A 25,555-nucleotide genomic window follows, 5' to 3' on the forward strand; every position below is an offset into this window, starting at 1 on the left:
ATGAAGGGAAAATTGTAGCTTTAAAAAACATACAAAGGAACACTCCAGATGCTTCTGAATAGCCTAACAGACCTCAAAGGGGCTTCACATTTTCTCTGCACAGATATTAGAATCACAGGCTGAGAGCTGAAATAGGCCTCAGAGTCCATCAGTCCTATCCCTCCACTGTACAGATTAGGTCCCAGAGATAGGATTTGAACCCAGGCCCTGACTCCTGATTCAGGGCACCTTCCCTCCTTTCTAACCTGCTCACACACAGTGACATGCAAGGGTAATCAAAAAACAATGCAAAACCACAGAGTCTGGTGGGTTTGGAATTTCTTCTTCTTGTTTGTTAAAATGAGGAAAAAGAGATGGGGACCCCATCCCCCTGGGCTCTGGGGAAGGCATGCAGGTGATCCCAGGGGGGGAGGAGGGATGGACAGGGGATGGGGGTGGGGAAGATGAGAGTCCTGGAGTTTCCCACAGTCCTCTTCTATGCAGGTAAGGCAGTGCTGGACAGGAGAACAGAAGACAGGGGGCAGGGAAGTAGGGTAAAAGGCAAGGGTAGGGGAGCCTTTGGGAATCAGTTATTCACATGCAAAATCCAGCTGCCCTGAAAACCTACATTGAGTTTTGAGTAGAGACATACATATAAATACATTTTTATTCACACACACACACACACACACACATATACACACACACACACACACAGACAGGGCCCTCTGTGTTCCTGTGCATGTGTGCCAACATGTGTGCATGCATGTGTATGTACATGAATACATGACTATATGTGTGTTTTGTGTGTGTATGTATATGGGTACATGTTACCTGAAATCAGAAGCTGACTTTGTAGTGATTCTCCAGCGTAACTCTTAGGAGGTGAGGGGAGGTCGGACAGGTCCAGGGTAGCTATTCAGTCTTGGAGAAGGTCCCTTAGTCTCTAATGTAAGCCCAAACAGCTTCAAATCAAATCTGTGCAAAGGATATTATGTGTATGCTGGGGTGTGTGTGTGTGTGTGTGTGTGTGTGTGTGTGTGTGTGTGTGTGTGTGTGTGTGTGTGTATGTGTGTGTGAAAGCCACACTCCCTGCCTGGCTACCAAGTCCTGTCTCTCCCCCTCCAGGTCTCCAGGGGAAGGGTGAAAGAAATCAACATGGGGTGCAGAGGAGAAGGATGAAGGGGCCCATAGGAGATGTCCTCTCCCCTGCCCCGGCCCCGTGTGATCTAGGCCTTGGGGAGGGGAGGGGGGAGGCCTCCCTTATCTTTCCGCCTCCATGGTTGAGTTGGCCTTCTGTTCTGAGGTGGCCTGTTGAGAGGCTGGGGGAGGCCAGTCCGAGGGCTGGGAAGAAGGGGCAGGAGTCCATGAATATTGCTGCGGCTGCTGGGGCTGCTGTTGTGGGCCTGGAGGCGAGGCAGTGGGCCAGCTGGGGGTGGGAAAGCTCCCAAAGTGGGGGGGATGCGGAAGGGGTGGGGGCGAGGTGGCCGAGGAAGCCATAGGGCTGCTGCTGTGGAAGCTCTCGGAGGCCTTGAGGCGGGAGAGCATGGTGAGGGCGTCAGGGAAGTTGGGGGGCGTGGCAGGGGTGTTGGCGGGAGTGCACATCTGTGGAGAGAAAAGAGAAAGAGGGTGAGGTTAGGTCAAGTCCACCTCTCTAGCCCCAGATGGAAGTCAGAGGGGCCAAGATATACCTTCCTTCCTCCTCTGATCCTCAGAGCACGAGCTGACCTCCCTGGGCCCACTCCAGAGGTCAGTCTCTGCTCACCTACTAGAAGAAAAATCCATAGAATCTTAGAATAGAATTGAAGGAATTTCAAACTAGAAGAGACCTTAGAAAATCATACAGCCCAACCCTCTCATTTAATAGAACAGGAGATAGGCCTAGAGATAAAAATGACTTGCCTGAAGTCACAGGGCCAGTCAGCTTCTTGCTTGCTATTTGAACTACCCAAATGACTTCCCCAAGTTCCTCCTGGGGTCTCCTGGTCTCACCTGGACCTGTCTAACTCCTGAACACACTCTTCTGCCCTTCCCTAGGGCCCCTCCAGAGCTAAATTTCCATTTTGGGCACTCTGACAGCTACTTCTATGGGCAAAGGGCCATATTTAAAATATGTTTAAAAATATATTAAAAAAAAAAAAGACTGGATCTTTAAGGTATTTTCTGATACTAAGGTGTGGTATTTAGAGCCTTCCAGGACCTGGCTTTCTACCTCCCTCTTTATCTGTATCTCACATCATTCCCCTTCACACACTCTACATTCCAGCAAAACTGGACTGACTGTTACCTGAACTCAACATAGCATCTCCTATCTCCCTGCTTGGAATAAGCTTGGAATCTATTTCTTCCTCATCTTATTCTTTCAGATTTTTTAAAAATTGTCTTCCTTCAAGGCTTAGCTCAGGCAGCATCTTCTTCATGAAATCTACCCTGAACCCCAACCCTCACCTCTACCCACAACTGGTAATGTTCTCTTTCTCTTCTTAAATTTTCCTTGGGAACCTTATCTGATAATATTGATGGAGGAGGTGGATTTAATTCACTTAAATACAGCAATTCAGTTGATTAAGTGCCTCCTATATAACAGGCACTGTCCTTGGGTAAAGACAAAAAGGACAAAAATGAAAACAGTCTTTATCCTCAAGGAGCCCAAATAATGGCTCAGTCAAAGGCCTAACTGATTCCCCGTTCTACTGATGCACAGCATAGTCTCTAATTCTCAAATCTTGGCTCTCACCTAATCTTAACCATGACTTACTCCACTTCCACCAAACCAGTGTTTAGTACCTCCCCACCTGTACCCATTCTCCCAACAATCCAACTGGATGCTTTTGTAGGCCTTGCAGGGTCTGGAGGACCAGGGGTCAGCCTATTAGGAGGCCAAACAAGCACCAGGAAAACATCTGGGATCAAGTCCCATTGAACATCAATAAGATGCGGGAAAGAATCAAAAGAGCTTCTTCCTTCCCCTTTGGTCCTTTCCTTCTCCAGATGTTGTACTCTGGTCAGGAGACATTGCATCTGAGCCTGGGGGAGGAGGGGCATTGTAAAAAGAGAGGAGAGTTTGAACAACAAAATGGCTTGGGGGGAAGGAGAGGCCTGGATGATGAATGAGCAGAGGAGAAGGAATGGAATTGGGAAGTGTGATCTGGAAGAATCTAGAAGGAGTAGCACAACTCTGTAGGGTGAAGGCCCTGAGGATTTTCTCACTTTAAACAGCCCGCTGAAGATCTGTGTTACACTAGGAAGCTGGACCTATGTAAAGAATGCAGACAGGCCTTTCCAGAGGCATGTGGTTCTGTCCTATGTCTCATCCCCTCCCCTTTCCAGATCGTAAGGCCCTGGGTGTCCCCCCATGACCCTCATCCAGCTAAGTAGCTATGCCCTGTTCTGACCTGCCTGCTCTGCTGGGTCAAGTTGTGCTAAGAGAAAGAAGAAAGAGGTCAGGGATTTACTATGCCTGACCCTGTCTGGAAACAGAAAACCTTTCCACCTCATCCTCCCACCCCCCCCCACCCCAGCACCCTCCTTTCTAGGAAAAAAGAACACCCAGTCTAGGTGTGAGTTCTAGTTTCGTCTCTGACAATAATTCACCAAGTGCCTTTGGAGAAATCCCTTCAGTTCTTCTGCACCTCCTCTGTGAAGTTTGTTGGGAAACTTGTTGACTTATCGAAATGAAGAGATAGGACTGGAGCATCTCTAACTTCTCTTTCAGCGCTAATATTCTGTGATCTCTGGAGTGGATGATTGCTAAAGGTCCCAGCCAGCTCTAAATCTATGTGATGTTATGATGAGTTCCACGGCTTTTATTTCCCTTCTATTAATAGCATAGCACTGACCACCCCGTTCCTCAAATGGGGTGCTCCCAACTTTCCAATTTATTATTTTTTATGTATATTATATACATTGTCTCTTGATCTAAAAGCCCTGTGAAATAGGCATAAGTATTATTATCTACATTTCATAGATAAGGAAATAGGAATATATATATTATATATATTATTAAATAATAGATTATTATTTATCTATCCTTGGGGCTCAGCTCAGAACCTACATGTTCCAATATCTGCTAATACTCTAGACCGAGGGTTCTTTTTTTTTAAAAGGCAATTAGGGTTAAGTGAAGTGACTTATCGAGGGTAACACAACTAGTGTCTGAGGCTGCTTTTGAACTCATCCTCCTAACTCCAGGGCCAGTGCTCTACCCACTATGCCACCTAGCTGCCCCAAGACTGGGGTTCTTAATTTAGTTAAAGGTTACTAAAAATCAAGATGTATATATTTTTTTCCCTAACCGAGTTCATGGGCCCCTTGAAATCTATCCATGGTGCCTAGACTTCAGGTTACAAACTTTTGCTCTAGGCAGAAAGAAAATTTGTCTATTACTATACTCTGGGAACACCAAATCATAGTCCCTCTTTCTAGGTCACCTTTAGGATACCTACCTACCAGGGGTTAAAGTCTCCAGCCAGACCTCAGCACCTGCCTATGGCCAGAAGCCTGCAGGCTCTTTCCCCATCAGCTTCTATACTAGGGGTTCTTAACTTTTTGTGTGAGTCATGAACCTCCCTTTGGCAGTCTGGTGACCCCTTCATATATAGACCCCTTCAGAATAATATCTTTCAATGTGTAAGATAAATGGAAGAAAATGGGAGATTTGTTAGTGAAAATAAGGATGTAATTTTTTTCCCCATCCAAGTTCATGGATGGGGGGTTGGAGAGAGAGACTGTGTTCATTGTGTGTTGGAGGATTAATGTTTCTCTTTCTTTCCCCAGATAGCCCTGGGGTAAGCACTTGGGGACAAGTCACTTCCACACATTTTCCTCATCTATAAAATGAAGGGGTTGACCTACATGGATGATGTCTAAGGTTCTCTCAGTTCTAACATATATGTATACGTGTATGTATATACATGTATATATGTACATATATACATATATAAAACATATAATAAGAATTCATTTCTTGAGCCCAGTGACTAATGGTGGGGTTCCCAGGCATAGGCATAGGCCTATGGGGGAGAGATTTCAGAGGCAGCCTTTTGGCACCCCTGAAATCATCTTTTCCTACAAGCCAAAGCTGGTGGTGGTTGGAACCCCCATTTTAGGATTATAGATTGAGAGATTGAAGGTACCTTAGAGACTATCTAGGTTCAATCCCTTCATTTTACAGATGAAGAAATCAAGATCTAAAGATATTACAAGTGACTTGCTGCAGGTCATACAATAATCATAAGAGAAAAGACATTCTAGGAGAGTATGCTTCTAGGAGAGTGTTAAGGAATGAATTCTGGACTTGGAGTCCAGGATTTGAATTCTGGCTCTGGCATTTACTAACCGTGTTACCTTAGGCAAGTGACTTAATTTCTGAGCCTCAGTTTCCTGATCTGTAAAATAAGGGGGCTGTACTAGATGATTTCTTGGGCTCTAAAGCTTTGATCTATTAAAGATGCTCTACAAACAAGGATCAGGCCCCTCACTCTCTGTGAAAGAGTATGGGTACCAGCTCCCCTTGGGCTCAGAAGCAAATGGATTCCTTCCCCCCAGTTCTGTCAATAGTACTATCTCACAAAACAACTTTGCAAAGAGAAGAACACTTGGGAGGCTTATCCCTCCCAAAGAACTTGAGGATGATATAAAAAATTGAAAGAGACTTACCATCTGATGATGGTGGTGGCTGTAAGGGATGTTGGTCTCTTGGAAAAAAGCACTGAGGGCTATCTGCAGAAAGGAAGAGAAACATTAACCCTCTAGCACACACTGAACACAATCTCTCTCTCCACCCACCCATCATCCATCCATTCCATCTCACCTATCCAGTCTAGCAGTTGACAAAGCTTTACTCCATACCATTAATGCCCAACCTTGTGCTAAATGCTCTAAGGTGTAAGAATGTAAGACAGCTCCTACCCTCAAGTGTTTCAAATCTGAGCAGGGAAACAAATTAACACACAGGCAAAGATGCTGGAGTGGTTTGCCATTTCCTTCTCCAATGTGGCCTCATTTTACAGATAAGGAACTTAGGCAAATAGGGGTTAACTGACTTGCCCAGGGCCACACAGCTAGTAAGTGTCTGAGGCTGGATTTGAACTCAGAGCTTCCTGACTCTAGGCCCAGTACTCTATCCATTGGACCATGTAGCTGTACTGAAGAGTTGTACTGGAAACAAGGCAGTATTTTTTTTTTCCATTCAAGAAGTTCTTATTCACATCACTCTCAGTGCTGGTCCTGAAGTCAGAAAGACCTGAGTTCAAATTCAGCTTCAGACAACTACTAACTGCGTTAGCCTGGGCAAGTCACTTAACCTCTGTCTACATCAGTTTCTTCAACTACAAAATGGGATTTGCAACAGCATCTAACTCCCAAGATTGTTGTGAGGATCAAATGAGAAAATATTTGTAAAAAGTGCTTAGCACAGTACCCGGCACATAGCAGGTGTTTCCTTCCTTTCTAAAACTAAAAGGCCTTCCTTTCCTTCCTTCCTAAAATGGAGTTCGTAATAAATGGACCATCTACCTCATCTAACAGTTTGCTGTGAGGACTCAACCCATCAGTAAGCATTTTTAAAGTGTCTACTATATGCTCAGGGCAGCTAGGCGGTACAATGGATAGAGCACTGAGCCTGGAGTCAGAAAGATCTGAGTTCAAATCTGGCCTTGGACACTTACTAGCTGTGTGACCCTCGGCAAGTCACTTAACCCTTACTTGCCTCAGTTCCTCATCTATAAAATGAGGCCACGTAGGAGAAGGAAATGGCAAACTACTCCAGTATCTCTGCCAAGAAAACCCCACAGCCAATGTCCATGGGGGTCACTTATAGTCAGACATGACTGAAGGACAAACAAGAATAACCCTACACACTAGGCTGCTGGCACCGTACAAAGGTAAAAGTGAAACAATCTCTACCCTTGAGGAGCTATGTAGCAAGAGGCATCAGTTTGTACCCCGGACATTATGTGACAGAGGTGCAAAGTAGCTGAGGGGGGGATCACAAAAGGCTCATGTAGAAGATGGTACTTGGGCTAAGCCTTAAGAAAGTACTTATATGGGGGAGTTAGATGGTGCAGTGGTTAGAACTGGCCCTGAAGTCAGGAGGACCTGAGTTCAAATCCAGCCTCAGACCAATCATTTGACACTTACTAGCTGTGTGACCCTGGGCAAGTCACTTAACCCCAACTGCCTAAAAAAAAAAAGGCACTTATATGTTGTAAAGTACCATGTAAACAGAAACAAGTTAGCTGCTGCTATTACATTATTTATTAAATGCCTACTATGTATTTATCCTTGAGCAAGGTGCTGTGGCAGTGATAAGGAAGTATAAGAGAAGATCCCTGCAAGACGGTCATGATCTAGTGGAGGAGATAAGACATGTATATAAATTACCAATGTGTCAGCTGCAATCAGTGCTATGTGAGGGGTAAATCACAGTATTATGATCACAGAATCTCAGAGGTCATCAAGGTGAGGCAGTTGGGTGGCTCAGTGGATAAAGCACCTGATCCAGAGGCAGGAAGACTTGAATTCAAATTTGGCCTCAGACACTCGCTACCTGTGTGATTCTGGGCAAGTCATTTACCTTCTTCATGCCTCAGATTCCTCATCTGTAATAGTATCTACCTCCAAGAATATTGTGAGGATCAAATAAGATAATATTTGTAACGTACTTTGCAAACTTTAAAGTGCTATAGAAATACTATTACTACTACTACTACTACTACTACTACTACTACTACTACTACTACTACTACTACTACTACTACTACTACTACTACCTACTAACCTGAAATATGTACCCTCTCTTCAACATGGCTAACCCAAAACAATCCCCAGCTTGCGTTAGAATCCATTCAGTAAAGAAGAACTGACTACCTCATGAGACAGTCTATTCCACTGTTAGCCAGCTCCAGTAAAGATATTTTTTTCAGCACACTGAGCGTAAGACAATTCACTGGCTCTCCACCATGCCTGGAATTTTCTCTATCCTCATCTCTGTTTCCTGACTTCCCTGGCTTCCTTCAAGTCCCAGATAAAATCCTGCCTTCTAAAAGAAGCCTTCCCTCTGTTGATTATTTCCAATTTATTTAATATACAATTTTTTTTGCCTTTCTTTGTATCAATAGCACTTAGTATAATGGCTGGCACATTGGGGGTTCTTAATAAATGAATGCTTATTGACTGATTATCCCAAATCTGTACCTTATTACTTCAATCTATTGATCCTGGATCTATCCACTTGCATCACATAAAAGGAGAAGACTATAACAAATGCTTAACAATCTCTCAGAAACCAAATCTTGGCAAGAAAGCTTACTATAACGTTACCTTAACGAGTGCATGGCAGAAATATCTGCTCATCTCTTTGGACACACTGCCCCAACCCAAGATGCTCTAAGCTGAAAAGTCTGGCCAGAGAAAGATCAAGCACTTGGTTTTATAAACTGCAGTGAGTATATTATATTGAAGAAGGAAAAAAAGCATTCACTTTTATGAATGTAATTGTTAAATTGTGTGGTCTGGGAGTGCTGTAAAGAAATTCAGAGAAGTTGGACATCAGGTGGGAGTCATCAGGGAAGGCTTCTTTAGTGAATGTACATAACAACTATTTTGGGGATAAGTTAGATTAAATGAGACTAAATGTGATCGCTAAGGTCCCTTCTAGCTCTAATGATGCATATGAATATGACCTCATTTCAGCAGTTCACTGAACAGCCTCAGTCCCCTGGCTCCTAGCAAATAAAATTCACTAAGAGGCTTTCAACTGAAAAATGAAATTTTAATGGTGGAAAATCAGGCAGTGTGATGGGATGATGAAGGAGGTATGTGAGAGACATAAGGAAGTAGGTGGGGACAGGGAATGAGAGAATTTCCTCAGCCAGTCTCAAATTTGACCACCTAGGCAATCTTTCCCTGCCTATGATAGATAAAGGCAACCTCATGGGAAGGATCTGGTAATGAACTCTGGGGAAGCTAGGTGGCACAGTGGATAGAGTGCTCAGCCTAGAGTCAGGCCTGAGTTCAAATCTTGCCTCAGACATTTACTAACTGTGTGACCCTGGGCAAGTCACTTAACCCTCTTTGCCTCAGTTCCTCATTTGTAAAATGAGCTGGAAAAGGAAATAGCAAAACACTCTAGTATCTTTGCCAAGAAAACCCCAAATAGGATCATGAAGAGTCAGAATGATCAAAACTACTAAACAACAAATAAACTTTACCCTCTTTATCACTTTGTCAAGGGCACTTGATCCCTTCTTTAATAGCTAGCACTTATAATAGCATTTTAAGGCTATTTACATTTGTTATATCAGTTAACCCTGATGGAGGTTCTACCATTATCTCCATTTTACAGATGAAGAAAATGAGGCTGAACAGATTAAGTGGCTGGATTAAGGTCACAGAGTTAATAAGTCTGAGGTAAGATCTCCCTGATTTCAAGTCCAGTACTCTGTCCACCATGACACCTAGCTACCTAATTTATAATTTTTCTCTAGATCCCACCCAAAACTGCACTGTCTCCATAGGAGGAAATCCCATCCAAAAGGTCCCTGCACATGGTGGGGTTAAGACTTGGCAGGGAGAGGGAGAAGAGTAGCAGAACTTCTTCATCTCACAAGTAATTCTGATATTTGTTCTCAGAGACCCAGGAGTCAAATGAGCAGCCAGGTGAATGGGAAAGCCCCCCAGAAGTGAAAGAAGCCAAGGGGGCACTTCGAGGCTTGACACTCCATTGTGATTTAGGAGACTTTGCAGGGCAGCTAGGTAGCATACTGGATAGAGCACTGGCCCTGCATTCAGGAGGACCTGAATTCAAATCCAGCCTCAGACACATATCACTTGCTAGCTGTGTAACCCTGGGCAAGTCACTTAACCCCATTGCCTAGCCCCCCCCAAAAAAAATAATAAGAGAGAGATTTTGCTGGGGAGAGATTAATGAAAGTGAAGCTGTTTACCCCTCCCTGCTTCTAAAGTGGAAATCATACTACTCTTCAATTTGCCTGGTCTGTCTCCCAAGATCTTGAGAGAAAATGCCTCTGCCTAAGAGTTTGGAGCCTTTTGGAAGAATTCAGGAGACTCTTGACAATTTCAGTTTAAAAAAAAATTCTAGTCCTCTCTCTCTCTCTTGTCTAGAGCCGTCATCCAAAGGAAGTGGTAGGGAGCGGGGTGGGAGAGTAGTTATAGAGCCAGCTGGAATGGCTAAAGGCCAGAACTAAGAAGGAGGGTCTCCTGGGGTTTCTTTGACATTCGTTATTTTCTGGCTTTGAACCATTTTCTGGGGCCTTTGCAGGAAGGTTGCTAGGGCCAGATTACAGACCCAAGAAATGGATGAAAATAAGGAAAGTCTGTCGGCTGTTGCGAAAGGATTGCAATATGGAGCGGGAAACTGTGTGAAGGGTCTGGCTCCTGGCCCCACCAAATCCCCGAGCTCAGCAAAACCCCCAAGAACAGGAGCCAACAGGTCCCAGCTCCTCCTTCCGTTCACCCCTGGGGGTTCCTTCTGTCTCCTTGGTTGCTCTTGGATGGTGCTTCCCTGTGCAAGGGAGTGGCAATACTCAATACCTATTTGCTTTTTGCCATGCTCTGCCCTCCCCCACATGCCTCCTCCACAACAAAATGCTAAATGGTATGCCGTTTTTTAATTAAAGTGAATTAAAATTAATTATTCTGAAGATTTCACAATGTTTCCCAGAGATAATTGGAGATGCCCTGGAGTGTCCCTGAACCACAGTGGGGGAAATCACTGTCTCCAACCTTGTAAGTTCTCCCTTCTATTCTTTCTTTGCCCTAAAATCTCACCCAAACCCCTTCTTTTCTCCCACTGAGCCTCCTCACCCTGCTTTTGGGGAGAAGTTCTGAGCTGGGGTTCTTGAAATAGGGTCTTGAGAGAAAATGGTAACAGTGGTGAGATTCAAAACCTTCATTCTTCAGACACCTGGAGCCTCACCCAAACCTGCGCAAAGTCAATAAACATTACAAGGACACACCCTCTCAGTTCAGTTCCCTCCCCCCTCATCTGACCCATAGCCTTCCGGGGCTGGACCTGCAACAGTGTTCAATTCTTATTCTCAGGTTTCACTTCCCAGCTCTGGCTGGGAAATCTGATAGCAGTACTAGATGCAGGGCAGCAGGACTATACAGTCCTGTCTCCTGACATCCGTGGGAATCCCTGGGAGGAGGCTCCCAGGGTCACACCCTAACCCTGGCTAGCTGTTCCACTGTCCCACCCAGGGCTGACTCTCTTCATAAGCAGACTAGGAATGAAGGAAGGGGTGCCAATAGATCCACCCTGAACAGAATTCTGTCTACAGACATGCCCTTTGCTTCTACACCTTGCTTGAAATTCCTGCCCTTTGAGTTACTAATAGGTTAGATGACAAAGGTAGGGTCACTACGTCCAAAAGGCCCCAGTTAAAATACACATGCTGCTTTCTTAGGGTAGCACTAAAACCAGAAACAATAGAGATCCCCACTGATTGCAGAATTGCCAAACAAATTGTGGCCTGTGGATAGAATGGGGTATTATTGTACCGTAACAATAAAAGGAATTCAGACAAATATGGGAAGATATATAAATGGACACGTGAAGTCCAAAACCAGAACAAACATGATGACAATAATGTAAAGGAAAAGAATGAAGCTGTTATGACCCATCTTGGGTAACTGGAATGACTAACTACTCTAGGTCTCAGAAAACAGAATGTCTCTTCCTCCTTTCATTAGAGCGGTAGCTATGGCCATAGCATACTGCATATATTCTGTGATGTGGTCACTGGGTCACCTGGTTTTGCTTAAGGGTTTTCCTTTGTTACAAAGGAAGGCTGTGTGTGTGTGTGCGTGTGTGTGTGTGTGTGTGTGTGTGTGTGTGTGTGTGTGTAGGGGATAACCAGAAATGACTAAGATATAAAAAACAAAAAATCTAACCATAAATTTTTTTTAAATTAACAGTAAATAAATAACATTAATGTATTAGCTGTGATCTATAGCTCTCTAAGCCTGTTCCATTAGCACACGAGCCCCTGGGATAAATGTGTTGGATTAGCTAAGGCCACTAGAGAAATCGTAACGTGAAAAGCATGACAAGTATACACCTAAAATGTGTGTTGGTGGCTGAGAAGAACCTTCCTCATCATCTGACTCCCTCATTTTGTTGCTGTTCAGTCATTTTTTCAGTCATATCTGACTCTATGTGACCCCATTCAGAGTTTTCTTGGCAAAGATACTAGAGTAGTTTGTCATTTCCTTCTCCAGCTCATTTTACAGTAGAGGAAACTGAGGCAAACCGGGTTAAATGACTTGCCCAGGGCCACACAGCTAGTAAGGGTCTAAGGCCAGATATGAACTCATGAGGATGACTTCAGGCCCAGTACTCTATTCACTGTGCCACCCCAGCTGCCTCCCTCATTTTACAGATGTGGAAACTAAGTCCCAGAGAAGCAAAGTGAGTTGTTGTCTACGATCATACAACTAGTTAATGTTTGTGTGTATGTGATTTATTTTTGCGAAGTTCTTTCTCATACCACCTCTATAAGGTGGCAGGAGTGGGTGATCTGCACCAGCAACTGATGAAACTTAGGCCCAGAGGTGGTGCCATAGTGCACAGAACACTGGGCCTGGAGTCAGGAAGACCTAAGCTCAAATCTAGCCTCAGACTCTTAGCTGGGTAACACTGGGCAAGCTGCTTTAACCTCTGTCTCAGTTTCCTCATCTGTAAAATGGGTATTATAATAATAGCACCTACCTCCCAGGGTTGTTGTGAGGATCAAATAACTGTAAAGTGCCTAGCACAGTGCTTGGCACATAGTAAGTGTTAAATAAATGTTAGCTATTATTACTATTATTATTATTACTGGAAGACTTGGTCCCAAAATCTTAGGATCAGTGATTTAGAATCAGAAGAGGCCTTAGAAGTTACCTAGTCCAAAGCTGCCCATTTAAAATTGAGGAAACTGAGGCCTAGAAGTTCATCGACTTGCCCAAGGTCACTTTGCCCAAAGTCACACAGCTAAAAAATGATGGAGTTTCAAAGTCCCAGGATCAATGCTTTCCTTCTACCTCATCAAAGATATTGATAGTAAAATTCCATAAGCCTAATTAGCAAAAGACTTTTACTAATTAAAGTTCTAGCTCGGTGTGGCTCAGTAAAAGCTAAGATCAGAAATAGAGCTCACAGACAGAATGGCAGTGCTAGGATTTGAACCAGGTCCTCCGGCTCAAATCCAGTCTTCTTTCCACCTGGTCATTTCACCTCAACACCCACCATTCCTGACTCGTTAGACAGCACTCGGTCCTTCTCAGTGGAGGGACCAGAAGAATTCTTCCAGGCTCACTGACCTCGTTGGCTGTAAGTGACATTTCCCAAGCAGGTGGACAGGGACAGCTCTTTGAAAGACTGAGATTGACCCAAAGACTCTGGAGTTCTGGCACTCCTTGGAACTCAGCTCATAGAACCCTAAGGATTAGGGCTTTGGACAGATCCAGCAAGATAAGTTAGCTGGTATAGTGGAAAGAGAATAGGACTGTAATACTAGCAGGCCTGAGTTCTAATCCCAGGTGTGCCACTAGAATTAGCTACGTGACCCAGGGTTAATCACCTCCCCCTCTATGGGCCTTTTTCTTCCTCTGTAAACTGATTTCTTTCCTGTTAGTTCTAATAATCAATGAATGTGGTGGCAAGCAAATCAATCAATATTAAAACTATAATCTTCTCAGAACTTACTTGGTGCTATTCTTCCTTCAAATCAATCAATAAACATTTATTAAGCACCTATTATGGGCCAGCCATTTCGATGAGCTCCAGGGATACAAAAAGAGGCAAAAGACAGCCCCTGTCCTCAAGGAGCTTACATTCTAATGGAGAGACAACATGTAAACAAATATATGAAAAGCAAGCTATATATAGGATAAATCAGAAATGACTAAAAGAGGGAAGGCACTGGAATTAATAGGAGTTGAAGAAGGTTTCCTACAGAAGGTGAGATTTTAATTGGGACTTAAAGGGAGGCCAGGGAGGTTGGTAATTGAAGTGAAGGAAGGAGAGCATTCTAGGCAAGAGAAACAGCCAGCAAAAATGCCTGGAGTGGAGAGATGGAGCATCTTGTTCATTGGTACATCATGGAGGCCAGTATCACTGGATTAAAGAGTGTATTAGGAAGCAAGGTATAAGAAGACCAGAAAGGTGGAAGGAGACTAAGTTAATGAAAGGCTTTGAATACCAAATAGAGCATTTTGCATTTGCTCCTGGATGTAATAGAAAGCCACTGGAGTTTATTAAATAGGGGGGTGAGAGAGTCAGGACATACACATATTTGGGAAGGAGGGAATGGACAGACTCTTACAACCAATAGCACTGACCACTGTGTTGTTCAGTGGAAAGACTCTAACATGGAGACCAGCTTGCTTTGGTAAGAAGGGGCAAATCAAGGATCATGGAAAATATCAGGGTTCCTGTTGACTCTATTTTCCAGGGTCAATCCACCTCTTTCTATTTCTATGAAATGTAATCACTTATACTTCAGCACTTTACAGATTACAAAATACTTTGTCATGTTCTTCTGAGCCTTACAACTACCCGGAGAAGTAGGTTGTACAAGTATTATCACCCTCTTTTTACAAATAAGGAAACTGAGGCTCAGACATAGTCACACAGCTAATAAGATAATTCCAACACTAAGTGATGGAATTTCAAAGTCCAAGGGCAATACTTTCCTTCCACTTCGCCACATGTATTGAGAGAAAAATTGTAAAGAACCTGAATCCAATTAATAAGGCTCTTTTAATTAACTAAAGTTCTACTTTGGTGTGGCTCAGCAAAAGCTAAGACCAAGAATATGGCCCACAAAACAAATGCCCAGGGTTGTTCATAAGGGGTGTGGGGAGTCTACACTCAGTCCAATCCCAATAATCAAAGTGGACATTTTTTATAGCACTTTATGTCTTGCAAGAACACTTTGCATATATATTAACTTATTCAATCTTCATAACAGCCCTGTGAGGCAAGTAGTACAGGTGTCATTAGGCCCAATTTTCAGATAAGGAAACTAAGTCACGGAGAGGTTAATTAAGCAACTTAGCCCACGTCACATATCTTATGAAGTAGCAGGGTAGAGACTGAATCTAAGTTCTCAATCAAATTCACTACGCCACAGCTGTTCCTACACTTTCCTTTCCTCCATCTCCAAGCCCAACAATGCTCAGAATAGTCTAAAGCAGGGCCTGTAGAATACTCCCTTAGCAAATGAAATATTCTATTCTGGTCACCAGATTTTGCTCATTAAGACAGGAAGGGAGACTTAGGCAAGTTAGATTCTTAACAATAAGGGTTGGAACAGAAAGGATTTTGGGGTCACTCTCTTCAGTTACTCAGGAAATTCAATTCACTGTACATGTATATAAGTGGGTGGAGGGTGGGGTTGAACAGATGGTTAGCTGAGAAGGCTGAGATCTTTCTTCCTTCCCTTATCCATCTCTGCAGTATCTCCCTTACTAGGCTGAACAAGATTGAGAAACAGTCTTTCTGGGCTGAAAGGATTAATAAGCCTTCTGTGTTCAGCCCCAAACACAGCCCCTGGGCGAAAAGTATGGTATTTGCATATGGAAGTACATTGGGGGAGGTTAGGGGGTGGGGGGGTGGTTCCATTATTTGTGATTGGCCAATTACCCTGACAATCAGGATTAAAGGGCTATCTAGTATTTTGCCTCTCTGACAGGCAGCTCTCAAAGACATTTTAAATGTTACATGTTGTCTGCCTATGGAAGCTAAATTCCCCGTCTGTGTCCAACATGTCACCCAGCCCATTTAGGTACACTGAAGGAGATGAAAATTTCCTAGGATTTCTTTCTCAGGCAGAATGTTTTCTAAGGCAGAGCAGGCCCCTTCCAACACAGGGAGGCCCAGGATGTGGTTCCAACTCCCCCTCTCTCATTATCTCGGGAGCCCTATAAGCTAAAGGGCTTCAGATAGAGCAGCACTGAGGCTTCAAATTATGAACTACTGTGAAGATTAATACTGCCATGTTTTTATGCCTAGTATATCAAGGGTTTTTTTTTTTCAGTATCTTTGCCCCCATTTTACAGAGACACAGGGTGGTTCCAAAGGCACCTAGCTAATTTCAGAGTTGGTTCAGGAATCTAGCTTTCTCCACCTCACTTTGAGAATGTGAGTTCCTGCCCATTGTTCTCTCCTGGTTGGTTGTACAGGGCAGGGAAAATATACAACAATCTATATAAAGTATCCACTAAGCGTGGGGCGCTGTGCCTCCCCATGGAATAATGTTTCTAACCCAAACATTAGGCTCCAAACTCATTTTAAATAAAACATCTTCAGAGGTCATCTTGAGTCCTCAAGCCAGGAGGGCCCTAGAGTTTAGAAGAGTTAGGACCTAGGTGTAATCACAGGCCCCAGCACAACCCAAAAAGTCAGGTAGTTTATCCCAGTCCTCATCAGTCTATATTAAATAATAATCCCCTTAACTGATCCAGTGCCCAGCCTTGTTAGTAAAGCCAATAACAATTGGCTTGGGAAGTACCACTTGGGAAAGGGCCAGGTTTCCCTTTGGCCAGAAAGACAATGGCAGCATTAACATGAGAGACCCAACGAGACTAGTTAGCTCTAGGGCTCAGGTTTTGAAGAACATCAGGACCACAGGCAGGGCAAAATGATCAAGGAGAAATACCCCAAGTACACCAGACTACCAAGGTAGGCATATACTGGAGTCAACTATGTGTGTACACAGGCATACACATAGTAATACTGGTGCCACACATACACTGTACTGTGCTGTATGTGTAAACATAAATACATTGCAGAGTAGTCCATGTGTCTATATATGCATTCACTGTATCTTACTGCATCTGAATCCAGACACAGAGACACTGCACTGTACAATTCATGTATACATGAAAGTACACCGCACTGTATGTGTACAAACAGACACCAGGTGGCACTCCTGCTGTCCCACTGCCTGGGACTCCTTTTCCCCAGTCTCCAAAGGAAGCTCCCCAGCCTTGGGATTTACCACTTGGTTAGTGCCACTCCTAGTACAGCTGGGCTCAAAAAGATCCCACAAGGTTCAGGACGGCAAGGGCCAGGGCTGGAGGATCTGGATGTCTACCCTGTACCCGGAGTTTTGGAAAGTGGAAGAAAGAAAGGGAATCTCAATTCAAGCCAGCTGAGGCTTCCTACCACATAACCCACCCCATCCCCATCCCCCAACCCCTCCCCCTTCTCCACTGTGCTCCTAGGCCCATGGGGGCCTCCGGACCCAAGCATGCTCCGCCTCCTTCCTCCTTCCCCAGTGGCTCCGTTTCCGCACCCAGACCCAGGCCAGAGAAGCTGAAGGGGGAGGGTCACGCTACAGTGTCACTCTCCCCAGAGAGCCAGTGTAACCCACTTGGCACCAGATTCTCATTTCCGCCCGCCCTGTCCATCCACTGGCGTTGGCCCCTAGCCCTCTGGCTCGCCCTGACAGCTGCGCTGGAGGGGGTAGGGGCCCGTTAGCTTTAGGTGAACAAAAGAAGCGTGTTTGGTGGCGATGGTGGTGGTGTTGATGATGGTGGTGGTGGTGGTGGTGGTAACCTCAAATCCCTCCACCTCTGTTGGAAGAAATGACCTCAGCCGCAGAGCCCATCTGCCCTCGGGCTGCACAGCAAGCACCTCCCCAAAGCAGGAGCCTTGGCCCTGGCTCGCCCGGTCTGCACAGCGAGGCCTTGCGGAGCAGTGCCGCTCTGACTCACTGGAGAAAAGGAAGAAACCAATGGCCTTCCCTCCCCGCTGGACATGGCGGATCCTGGGCCGAGCCGGCCAGCCTAGACACCATTTCCCCGGGGAAGTCAGGGAAGGGCTAGGGGAGGAGGTGGACAGGAAGAGGTTCTTGGTCCTAGAATTCTCCCTCCTTATAGGGGACCCGAGGTTTTCCGCCTTGTCTCACGATCACAGATCTAGAGTTGAAAGGAGCCTTGGTGTCCATCTAGTCCACCTCTTCTCGTCCTCCACCATTTTACAGAGGAGGAAACTGAGGCCCAGGAAGCCCCCTCTCCCGAATCTGCAGCTGAAGAGGCAGCGTCCTCAGTGAGTGCCGTCGAGGAGGGCTTCTTGGGCCGCTGCAACCCCCCTGGCTCTGCCATCTCAGGTTATCTGGTCTGAGCCCGACTGTGCCACTGATGGGATGTGCGAATAAACGGTGCACATGGGGAAGGGGCGGGGGGGGGGATCGAGGCAGACAACCCCGTGAGCGATTCCCAGACAACGGGCGTACAGACCCCACTGACCGACAGACGACGCGGTTACTCTTACAAGCTGCGGCGTGAGCTGTGCGGCTGCAAAACCTCGAGGCCCCGCCGCAGTTGTGAACCGCACCATTTTATAAATGCAGTCGGCGTCGGTGGAGTGTGTATGGATGTTTGGATGCATAAATGTGCACGAGCCTATTGGAAAACGTGGCTGAGTTTGTTGGACGCAAAACATGGCAGTGCACACACACACACATTATATATACACACACAAGCCGGTCTCAGCTTGTGCAAGCACACGCGCGCCAGAGGGCTAAGAGACACATATACACGCAGAGGCACACAGATACACAGACACAGACACAGACACAGACACACACATAGAACACACACACACACACACACCACACACACGAGAGGACTCACCTCGAATTGCCAATGTGCCGCCTGAAGAAGCTGCTTCGCCTGGTCCGCGGCGCACCCCGCAGTCAGCACGAACTGATTGATCATGACCTGGTGCTTCAGCTCGTCCATGTTCACCGACATGGTGCCAAGTCAGATCCGCTCGCTCCCCGGCCAGACAACGAGAGGAGTCTCTGGGCGAAGGCTGGGCTCTCCGGCTCCCTGGCTCTCCTTTACAGATCCACCATTACAGAGCCGGCTCTTGCTAATACAAATATTTACTGTAGGGTACTGACTCACCGAGCCTTGCCTCTCTGATGGACAGAAACGGGGAGGAGACTGAGCAGGAATGCTGGGAGCTGTAGTCTTCTTGGGCGGACCCCCCACTCACTCACCCACCCCACTCCCTTAGTCCAAGTAAATAGACGGAACCCCGCTCCTCTCTGCTCCAGAGTTGTTTGGGCTGACTCCCTAGCTGCGCTCCCGGATCGTCTAGCTCTGATTTGAATCACCACCTAACTAGACAAAAGAGTGATTTACATCCGAAATGGCTGGACTTGGGCTTTCAGTTCTGGAGAGGTTTTCTTCCCCTGTTCCTCTGGAACTACGGTATTTCTGGGGGTAGGGTTTGAGTGACACAATTGGCCGGGAGAATTTACTTGATGATCTTGGGCCTCGGAAAACCCAACAAATTGCGGAACGCTTGATGCTGTGATTATGTATCATTACTCGTCTTAGCCCTCCATTCCCATGCCATCCCTTTAATACACAAACCCTGGGTTCTCCCCCCCCGCCATCGCCCTCGTTTTTTCAAGCAAAATCTTTTGTGGAAAAAAAAGACATTGTTTCTGAGAATCCAAACCCCACTTCCTTTTTTTCCCCTGTCCTCCCGTCACTGCAGTGCCTAAAGCCCGGCTGCAGCTACATGGGTAGCAATTTCAAGAGCAATTTCCTAGACTACACATCCCAGAAACCCTTTGTTTATTTGCATAGTTCTGTTAGGAATGATGTCAAATGAGTGAGTATGGACTCCTCCAATGAAAAGCAACGGGGTGTTAGTACCTTACCAAATAAGGTAAACAAATCTGGTGCTCCCAATGAATTTATGGCAGAGGTGGGAACAGAGCTGGGGGCCGTGGGGGTTGTAGTCACGTGGTCCTGGTTCTGGGACTCCAGCCAGCATGGCAGAAACGCTGAGAAAGGCGCACAGTGTTTACAATCAAGCACATGCGATTTCCTGTTTATGTAGAACGGAGGGATTCCATGGGCAGCATTGCTCCAGCACAATAACAAAGAGAGGAGGTGGGAGAGCTGGAGCCCGAAGAAGACAGATGTAGCGGATGCTCCAGCCCCTTTACCCTGCCGCTAAGCAAACCCTGCTTTGTCCTCGTTTGAAACTGGGGCAGTGCAGTGAGGCTCTTAAGTGTGTAGGAACGATTCCCTGTATCCAGAGGGTGCCAGGAAAATTAGGACTTCATACCAACCCTTGGCTAACTCAGCTAAGTCAGGAAGTACCTAATCGTTTTTCATTCTAGAGGTGGTCGAATTTAAGGTGGGAAAGTTACAAACCTGGAAACACACAGGGTCTTTGGACCAACAGGAATAGTGTTCTAATGTGAGATTGAGACTGAACTGAAGTAAATTGAGTAATGGAACAACAGTTGAAGAATGGTAATATAGTGGAAAGAATATTAACCAAAAGAGCAGAAGACTCAGGTTGCAGCTTACTCTTTGTGTAACCTTGGGCCAGTCACTAAAGAAAACTGCTCCTATTTCATTATCTATGAAATGTAGATAATCGTGCCTATTTCACAGGGCTTTTAAATCAAGAGACAGTATAGGTTAAAGTGCTTTCTAAATGGTAATGTGCTATACAAATGTAACGTATGTGCATATATATGTATATATGTATAAATATGTATGCATATTGTGTATATATGAGACTAACTCCCCCTAACCAACCATCCCTACCCCCACCCCCCACCTCATTGTAGAGTCCTTAGGTCTTATTCAGAGCAAATGTTACCAAACTTAGAGGGTCAGAGCACAGGTATAAGAGTGACCCATTCAACTCTGTGATCTATATGTTAAGCATCTTACACTGTCCTCTGAGGTGGAAGGTAGACAATATAAGATACAGTTTAGTTGGGAAGACACCAGTAAAAAGGTAATAATAATGCAAGGCAACATATCATGACAGCTGCCATGGTGCTATAATTACCACAGAATGGAATAGTCAGGAATCTCTATGGAAAAGGAGAGACTTGGGCTAGTCCTTGAAGAATGAATAGCATTCTGAAAGGGGGAGGGGCAGGGGGGTCTTTTAGAGAAAAAAAGCAATGAGGGCAAAGGAAGAGGCAGGAAATCCAATTCATTTCAATAAACATTTAGTAAGCACCTAATGTGTGCCAGGTGCTAAGAGGAGGAGATCTGGAGACCAAAATGAGACAGTTATGACCTTTAGGAAGCTACATTCAAAATGGGGGGAGTGGGCAGGGAATACAAAATGTTGGTGAGCAAATAAATACGATATATGTACAAAACAATACAAAATAACTTCAAGAAGGGAGAGAATTCTGGAATGCGAACAGCCTGGGGAGAGAAACTAGGAAAGGTCTGTGTAAGAAGTGACATGCGAGCTGTCCTTTGAAGGAAGCCAGGGGTAGAGTTGAAGAAGTGCATTTCATACCTGGAGGACCACTTTACAAGGTAACCTGCAGCAGGAAATGACAAATTCTTGATTTAGTTATCCCGCGTGTTCATATTGGACAAAGACAATTCTAAGAAATCTTTAGATAAAATAATCCATAGTGATTTCTTTAGAGAAACTAGATATTTGGGACACATTCATAAATAATCTTTGAGGCTGCTGTCAAGGAGGACAGTTATGCTCTCTCTCAGTGCACCCTTCATAGACTCCTGGGCTAGATGATTAGAGGGTTAACCCAAGGAAGTAAGGGTAGGGCAGTTCTCACATTCTAAGTCTAAGCCTTCCAGCTGGGAGCCATCTCCAGTTGTCCTGATCTATATCTTGCCACCGGACCCAGATGGCTCCAGAGGAGAAAGTGAGGCTGGTGACTCTGCACAGCCCTCCCTCACTTAAATCCAAGTCACTTGCAAGTTATGGCATCACCTTCCTGATGTCATGGTCCCCTTCAAGAATGAAGGACAAACAGGAGCAGCTAGGTGGCGCAGTGGATAGAGCACCGGCCCTGGATTCAGGAGGACCTGAGTTCAAATCCAGCCTCAGACACATAACACTTACTAGCTGTGTGACCCTGGGCAAGTCACTTAACCCCATTGCCTAGTCAAAAAAAAAAAGAATGAAGGACAAACAATAGCAAGTGTTTCAGCAGTACAATGGAAAGAGCTTTGGCTCTGAGTTCAAATCTACCCTATGGCCTTACCTGTATAACCTTGGGGAATATCACTTAACTCTACATGGGCTTCAGTTTCCTCGGCTGTAGAAGGAGGGAATTGGATTTAGATGGCTTCTGAGGTCCCTTTCAGCTTCAGATCCATGATCCTTAGAGTGGCTAAATTGACCCCTTAATCCACTAAAAGCCCAGTGTGTGTATATATGTGTGTGTGTGTGTGTGTGTGTGTGTGTGTGTGTAATGACAATAGTGGTGGTTGTTGCTCTTCATTTGTTTTGGTCATGTCTTGGGACCCCATCTGGGGTTTTCTTGGCAAAGATACTAGATTGGTTTGCCATTTTCTTCTCCAGTTCATTTTACAGATGAGGAAATGTAGGCAAATAGGGTAAAGTGACTTGCCTAGAATCACACAGCAAGTAAGTGTCTGTGGTGGATGCTACACTAAAGTCTTACCCTGATGCCTTACTGTTACATCAAAGTGATCTTGGTTTCTCAAAAACTCTGCCAGTGAAGTGCGAGCTTCACTATGGCAGGTCACCTACAGGTGGAAAGGTTTTGAGTCCTGCGCTTCATGATCATCTAAGGACCAGCCTTGCTAAGTGGAGAAGATCATGGCCCAAAAAGATGATGGATTTTTTTTTAGCCATAGGATCTCATGACATAAGGTGTAAGGAAAAGAATTGTGATTGGTGTCAGTGGAAAGGGTCATTATACTCATACCAGTGGAGTCCTGGATCCCAGAAATATAGAAGTAAACATACATGCACCCATGAAGGACTGCTCAAAAAGGGTCAAGGTGCCAGCCAACCCTCCCCATCTCAAACATTAGACAAAAGAGTCAGATTCCAGGGATCAGGTTCCCAAAGGCACTAATTTGGAGTTAGGAGAAAAGGATCTACCATCTACCACTTTTTCACTTTTCCTTTTTGAGCTTAAACTTCTTTATCTGTAAAATATGAATAACAATATCTGTCCTGTCTACCTTTAGGCTGTTGGGAGAAAAAAATTACATAACAAATACATGAAATGATTTTGTGAATTACAGAACTACATGGCAGAAATGTCAAACAGGCTGCCACCAGATTAAAATGTAATTGGGAAATAATTAACAAAACAAATAAAGATACAATAAAACATGCAGCATGTTATATTTTAAAACTAAGGCAATATGCCACCTGTAGGAGTCCTTATGTAGGAATTAGTGGTGATTTATGATTATTTGGTTCATGAACCTTCTGTAACTCCCTACTTACTCTAAGATAAAAGTAGAAATTCCTCAGCTTGGCATTTAAAACCCTTAACAAACTGGCTCTGGTTTGCTTATTTCACATTTTTTATTATTGGTTCATAGATAGGAAAATCAGTCTAGAGCTAGAAGAAACCTCAGTGGCCATTGCCTCTTGTTACAGAGGAAAAAAAAGAGGCCCAGAAAGGCTGACCTGCCCAAATTCACACAGGAGATAAGCATCAAAATTAGGATTTAAACCCAGATCATCTGGCTGCTTAACCAACACTCGACTGCCTGTATATGCTCTGAATTCCAGCCAAACTGGTTTACCTGCTATTCCCAAAACTTGGCATTCCATGTTCTGCCTCTATGGCTTTGTATGAGCCATCCTTCCACCCCTATACCTAGAATGCACTTTGACCTCATTTCTACTTCTTAGAATCCCTAAGTTCATTCAAGGCCCAGTTTATGGTGATACCTTCTTTGAAAAGCCTTTCCTTATCTCCTTGGTAATTAATGCACTCTCCTTCCTCCTAAGATTATTATGTTATTTGTCATTTATGTTCCCTGAATAGAACACTAGCTCCTTGAGGACCTCTCTTATTTTGGCTTTGTATTCTTATGACAAGTGCCTAGCCCACTGCCTGACTTAGGTGTTTAATAAATGCTTGTTGCTTGACGGATCAGTTTACCTGTATCAATATAAACTCCTAGAGTACTTAGAAGTACATACTTAATACATGCTTGCTGAGCACCTCCCTCCTCTCAGCTAAGAGGTGGAAGAACTATGGATGTGGAAAGTGATAGATTTTTTTAGATAAAATCACTATATTTCGCTTAGTTGTTTTTCTTTGCTCTATGGAATGGATCAATGGTTGGTGGGGAGTGGCTTTAAGGGGAAATAACTGATGTAAAAACTATAATGTGTTAAATGTTTGTGAAATTGGATTATATTATAATTATTTTGATCTTTATTGCTTTTCAGGTGCTACAGAGGCAGATCTTACCTGGGAGCTCTCAAGACACAACTCCCACAAGCTTCTTCCTGAAAAGTAACTGATTGGCTGGACAGAACACATGGAAGAAGCAGGTTGGCTAGACTTTGAAAAGTCTCTGGAGACAATGGGGAACATTGTTTTGGCACACCTTCGGCATTCTGGATTCAAGGAGAAATCTGCCAGTCACTGTGGGCTGACTGGGATGGAGTGATAGGCATATAATGGGGTTGCTAAGCAGCAAGAGATGACAGGCAGATATGAATGCCTGATTCTGGAAGCTCCGAAAACAGGGGGCAGGAACAGGCAGCGAAGGCCTAAGAGGTTTCAAAAGAGCCAAGGCTATCCATCATGTGGAGCTGCCAGGTATAACGAGAATAATCCTGTTTATACAAGAATTTAAACTTCGTTCTTTATTGTATCTCTCCTCATTTGTTGGGACAGCATCACCGAGAAATGCTTAGCCTCTTTGTGGTATTGTGATGGCACCGGAATTCAGACCAGATTTCCCTAAGATACTGGACCACAGCTTTATACACAGGAGACGTGGAAATGAAAGCTTCAGCAGCGTCTGTGAGAACAAAGAATGAATTCAGTGAGCCCTGGCGAGCTACAGAGAGGCCTCTGCCAGGCAAGGATCTGGTGTAGGGAATTGAAGGGCAGCCAGTTCTCCTGGCAAAGCTGGTGGGGAAAGGGTGGGAGAAAGGCGATCACCAGGCTACCACAGGGTGGGAATGAGGGCCAGGGAGGCAAGCAGGCCAACAAGACACTTTTCTTCTCAAAGGAGGCAGAACCCTTCTTCATAATTTGTTTTTCTTTCTTGAAGGGGCAGCACAAGGTGCCAGGCAAGTGGGTGCCAGCAATGAAAAAAGGAAACTCTCCCAGGCTGTGAGTCAGCCCTCATTCTGGGTGGTATTTATTGAAACAAAGTTCACAAGCCTGGGTCCTACCCTAGGGCTCTGAGCTAGGTTGTTTTCCCACTGGACCCACTGGTAACCAACTTGACAGCAAAAACATGGGGGCCCTAAGGGAGGGGGTATGACAGGAAAGGAAAACAAAATTGTTTTCAGTAAGTAATGATTTTCCCTGGAGACTGGACTTTGTATTCCTCAGTCAGCTAAGCTGGGGCCTGACAGAGGGGCCCCGGATTTCAGTGGTTGAGTGTACCCTTCTCTATGGCTGATTTTGTGCATGATGGCAGCAGACTGTGGGTGCCATCAGCTGTTTCCAGGCACCGACAGCTCCCTTCTCTTTCCTCCATCCTACCACCTGCCCTGTTAAGTGGGCTGTACAAGCACAAACTACTCAAGGAAATTCAGGCATTGGTCTGTGTTTTTTTTGTGTTATGAATA

The 25,555-nt window shown here is 44.9% G+C and overlaps 1 protein-coding gene across 1 annotated transcript; it reads right to left on the bottom strand.

The window, feature by feature from the left end:
* Positions 1-306: 306 nt before the first annotated feature.
* UBALD1 (UBA like domain containing 1) lies at positions 307-18,933 on the bottom strand. The gene is made up of 3 exons (XM_020978626.2): positions 18,628-18,933; positions 5,638-5,700; positions 307-1,584 (listed from the first exon to the last, which is right to left on the bottom strand). Exons 1-3 carry the CDS (start codon positions 18,745-18,747, stop codon positions 1,243-1,245), a joined length of 525 nt encoding a protein of 174 aa, XP_020834285.1. The 5' UTR covers positions 18,748-18,933; the 3' UTR covers positions 307-1,242.
* Positions 18,934-25,555: the final 6,622 nt, after the last annotated feature.

Source organism: Phascolarctos cinereus, unplaced genomic scaffold (genome assembly GCF_003287225.1).
Source record: "Phascolarctos cinereus isolate Bilbo 61053 unplaced genomic scaffold, phaCin_HiC Scaffold_4;HRSCAF=312, whole genome shotgun sequence".
Classification (NCBI taxonomy): Eukaryota; Metazoa; Chordata; class Mammalia; order Diprotodontia; family Phascolarctidae; genus Phascolarctos; species Phascolarctos cinereus.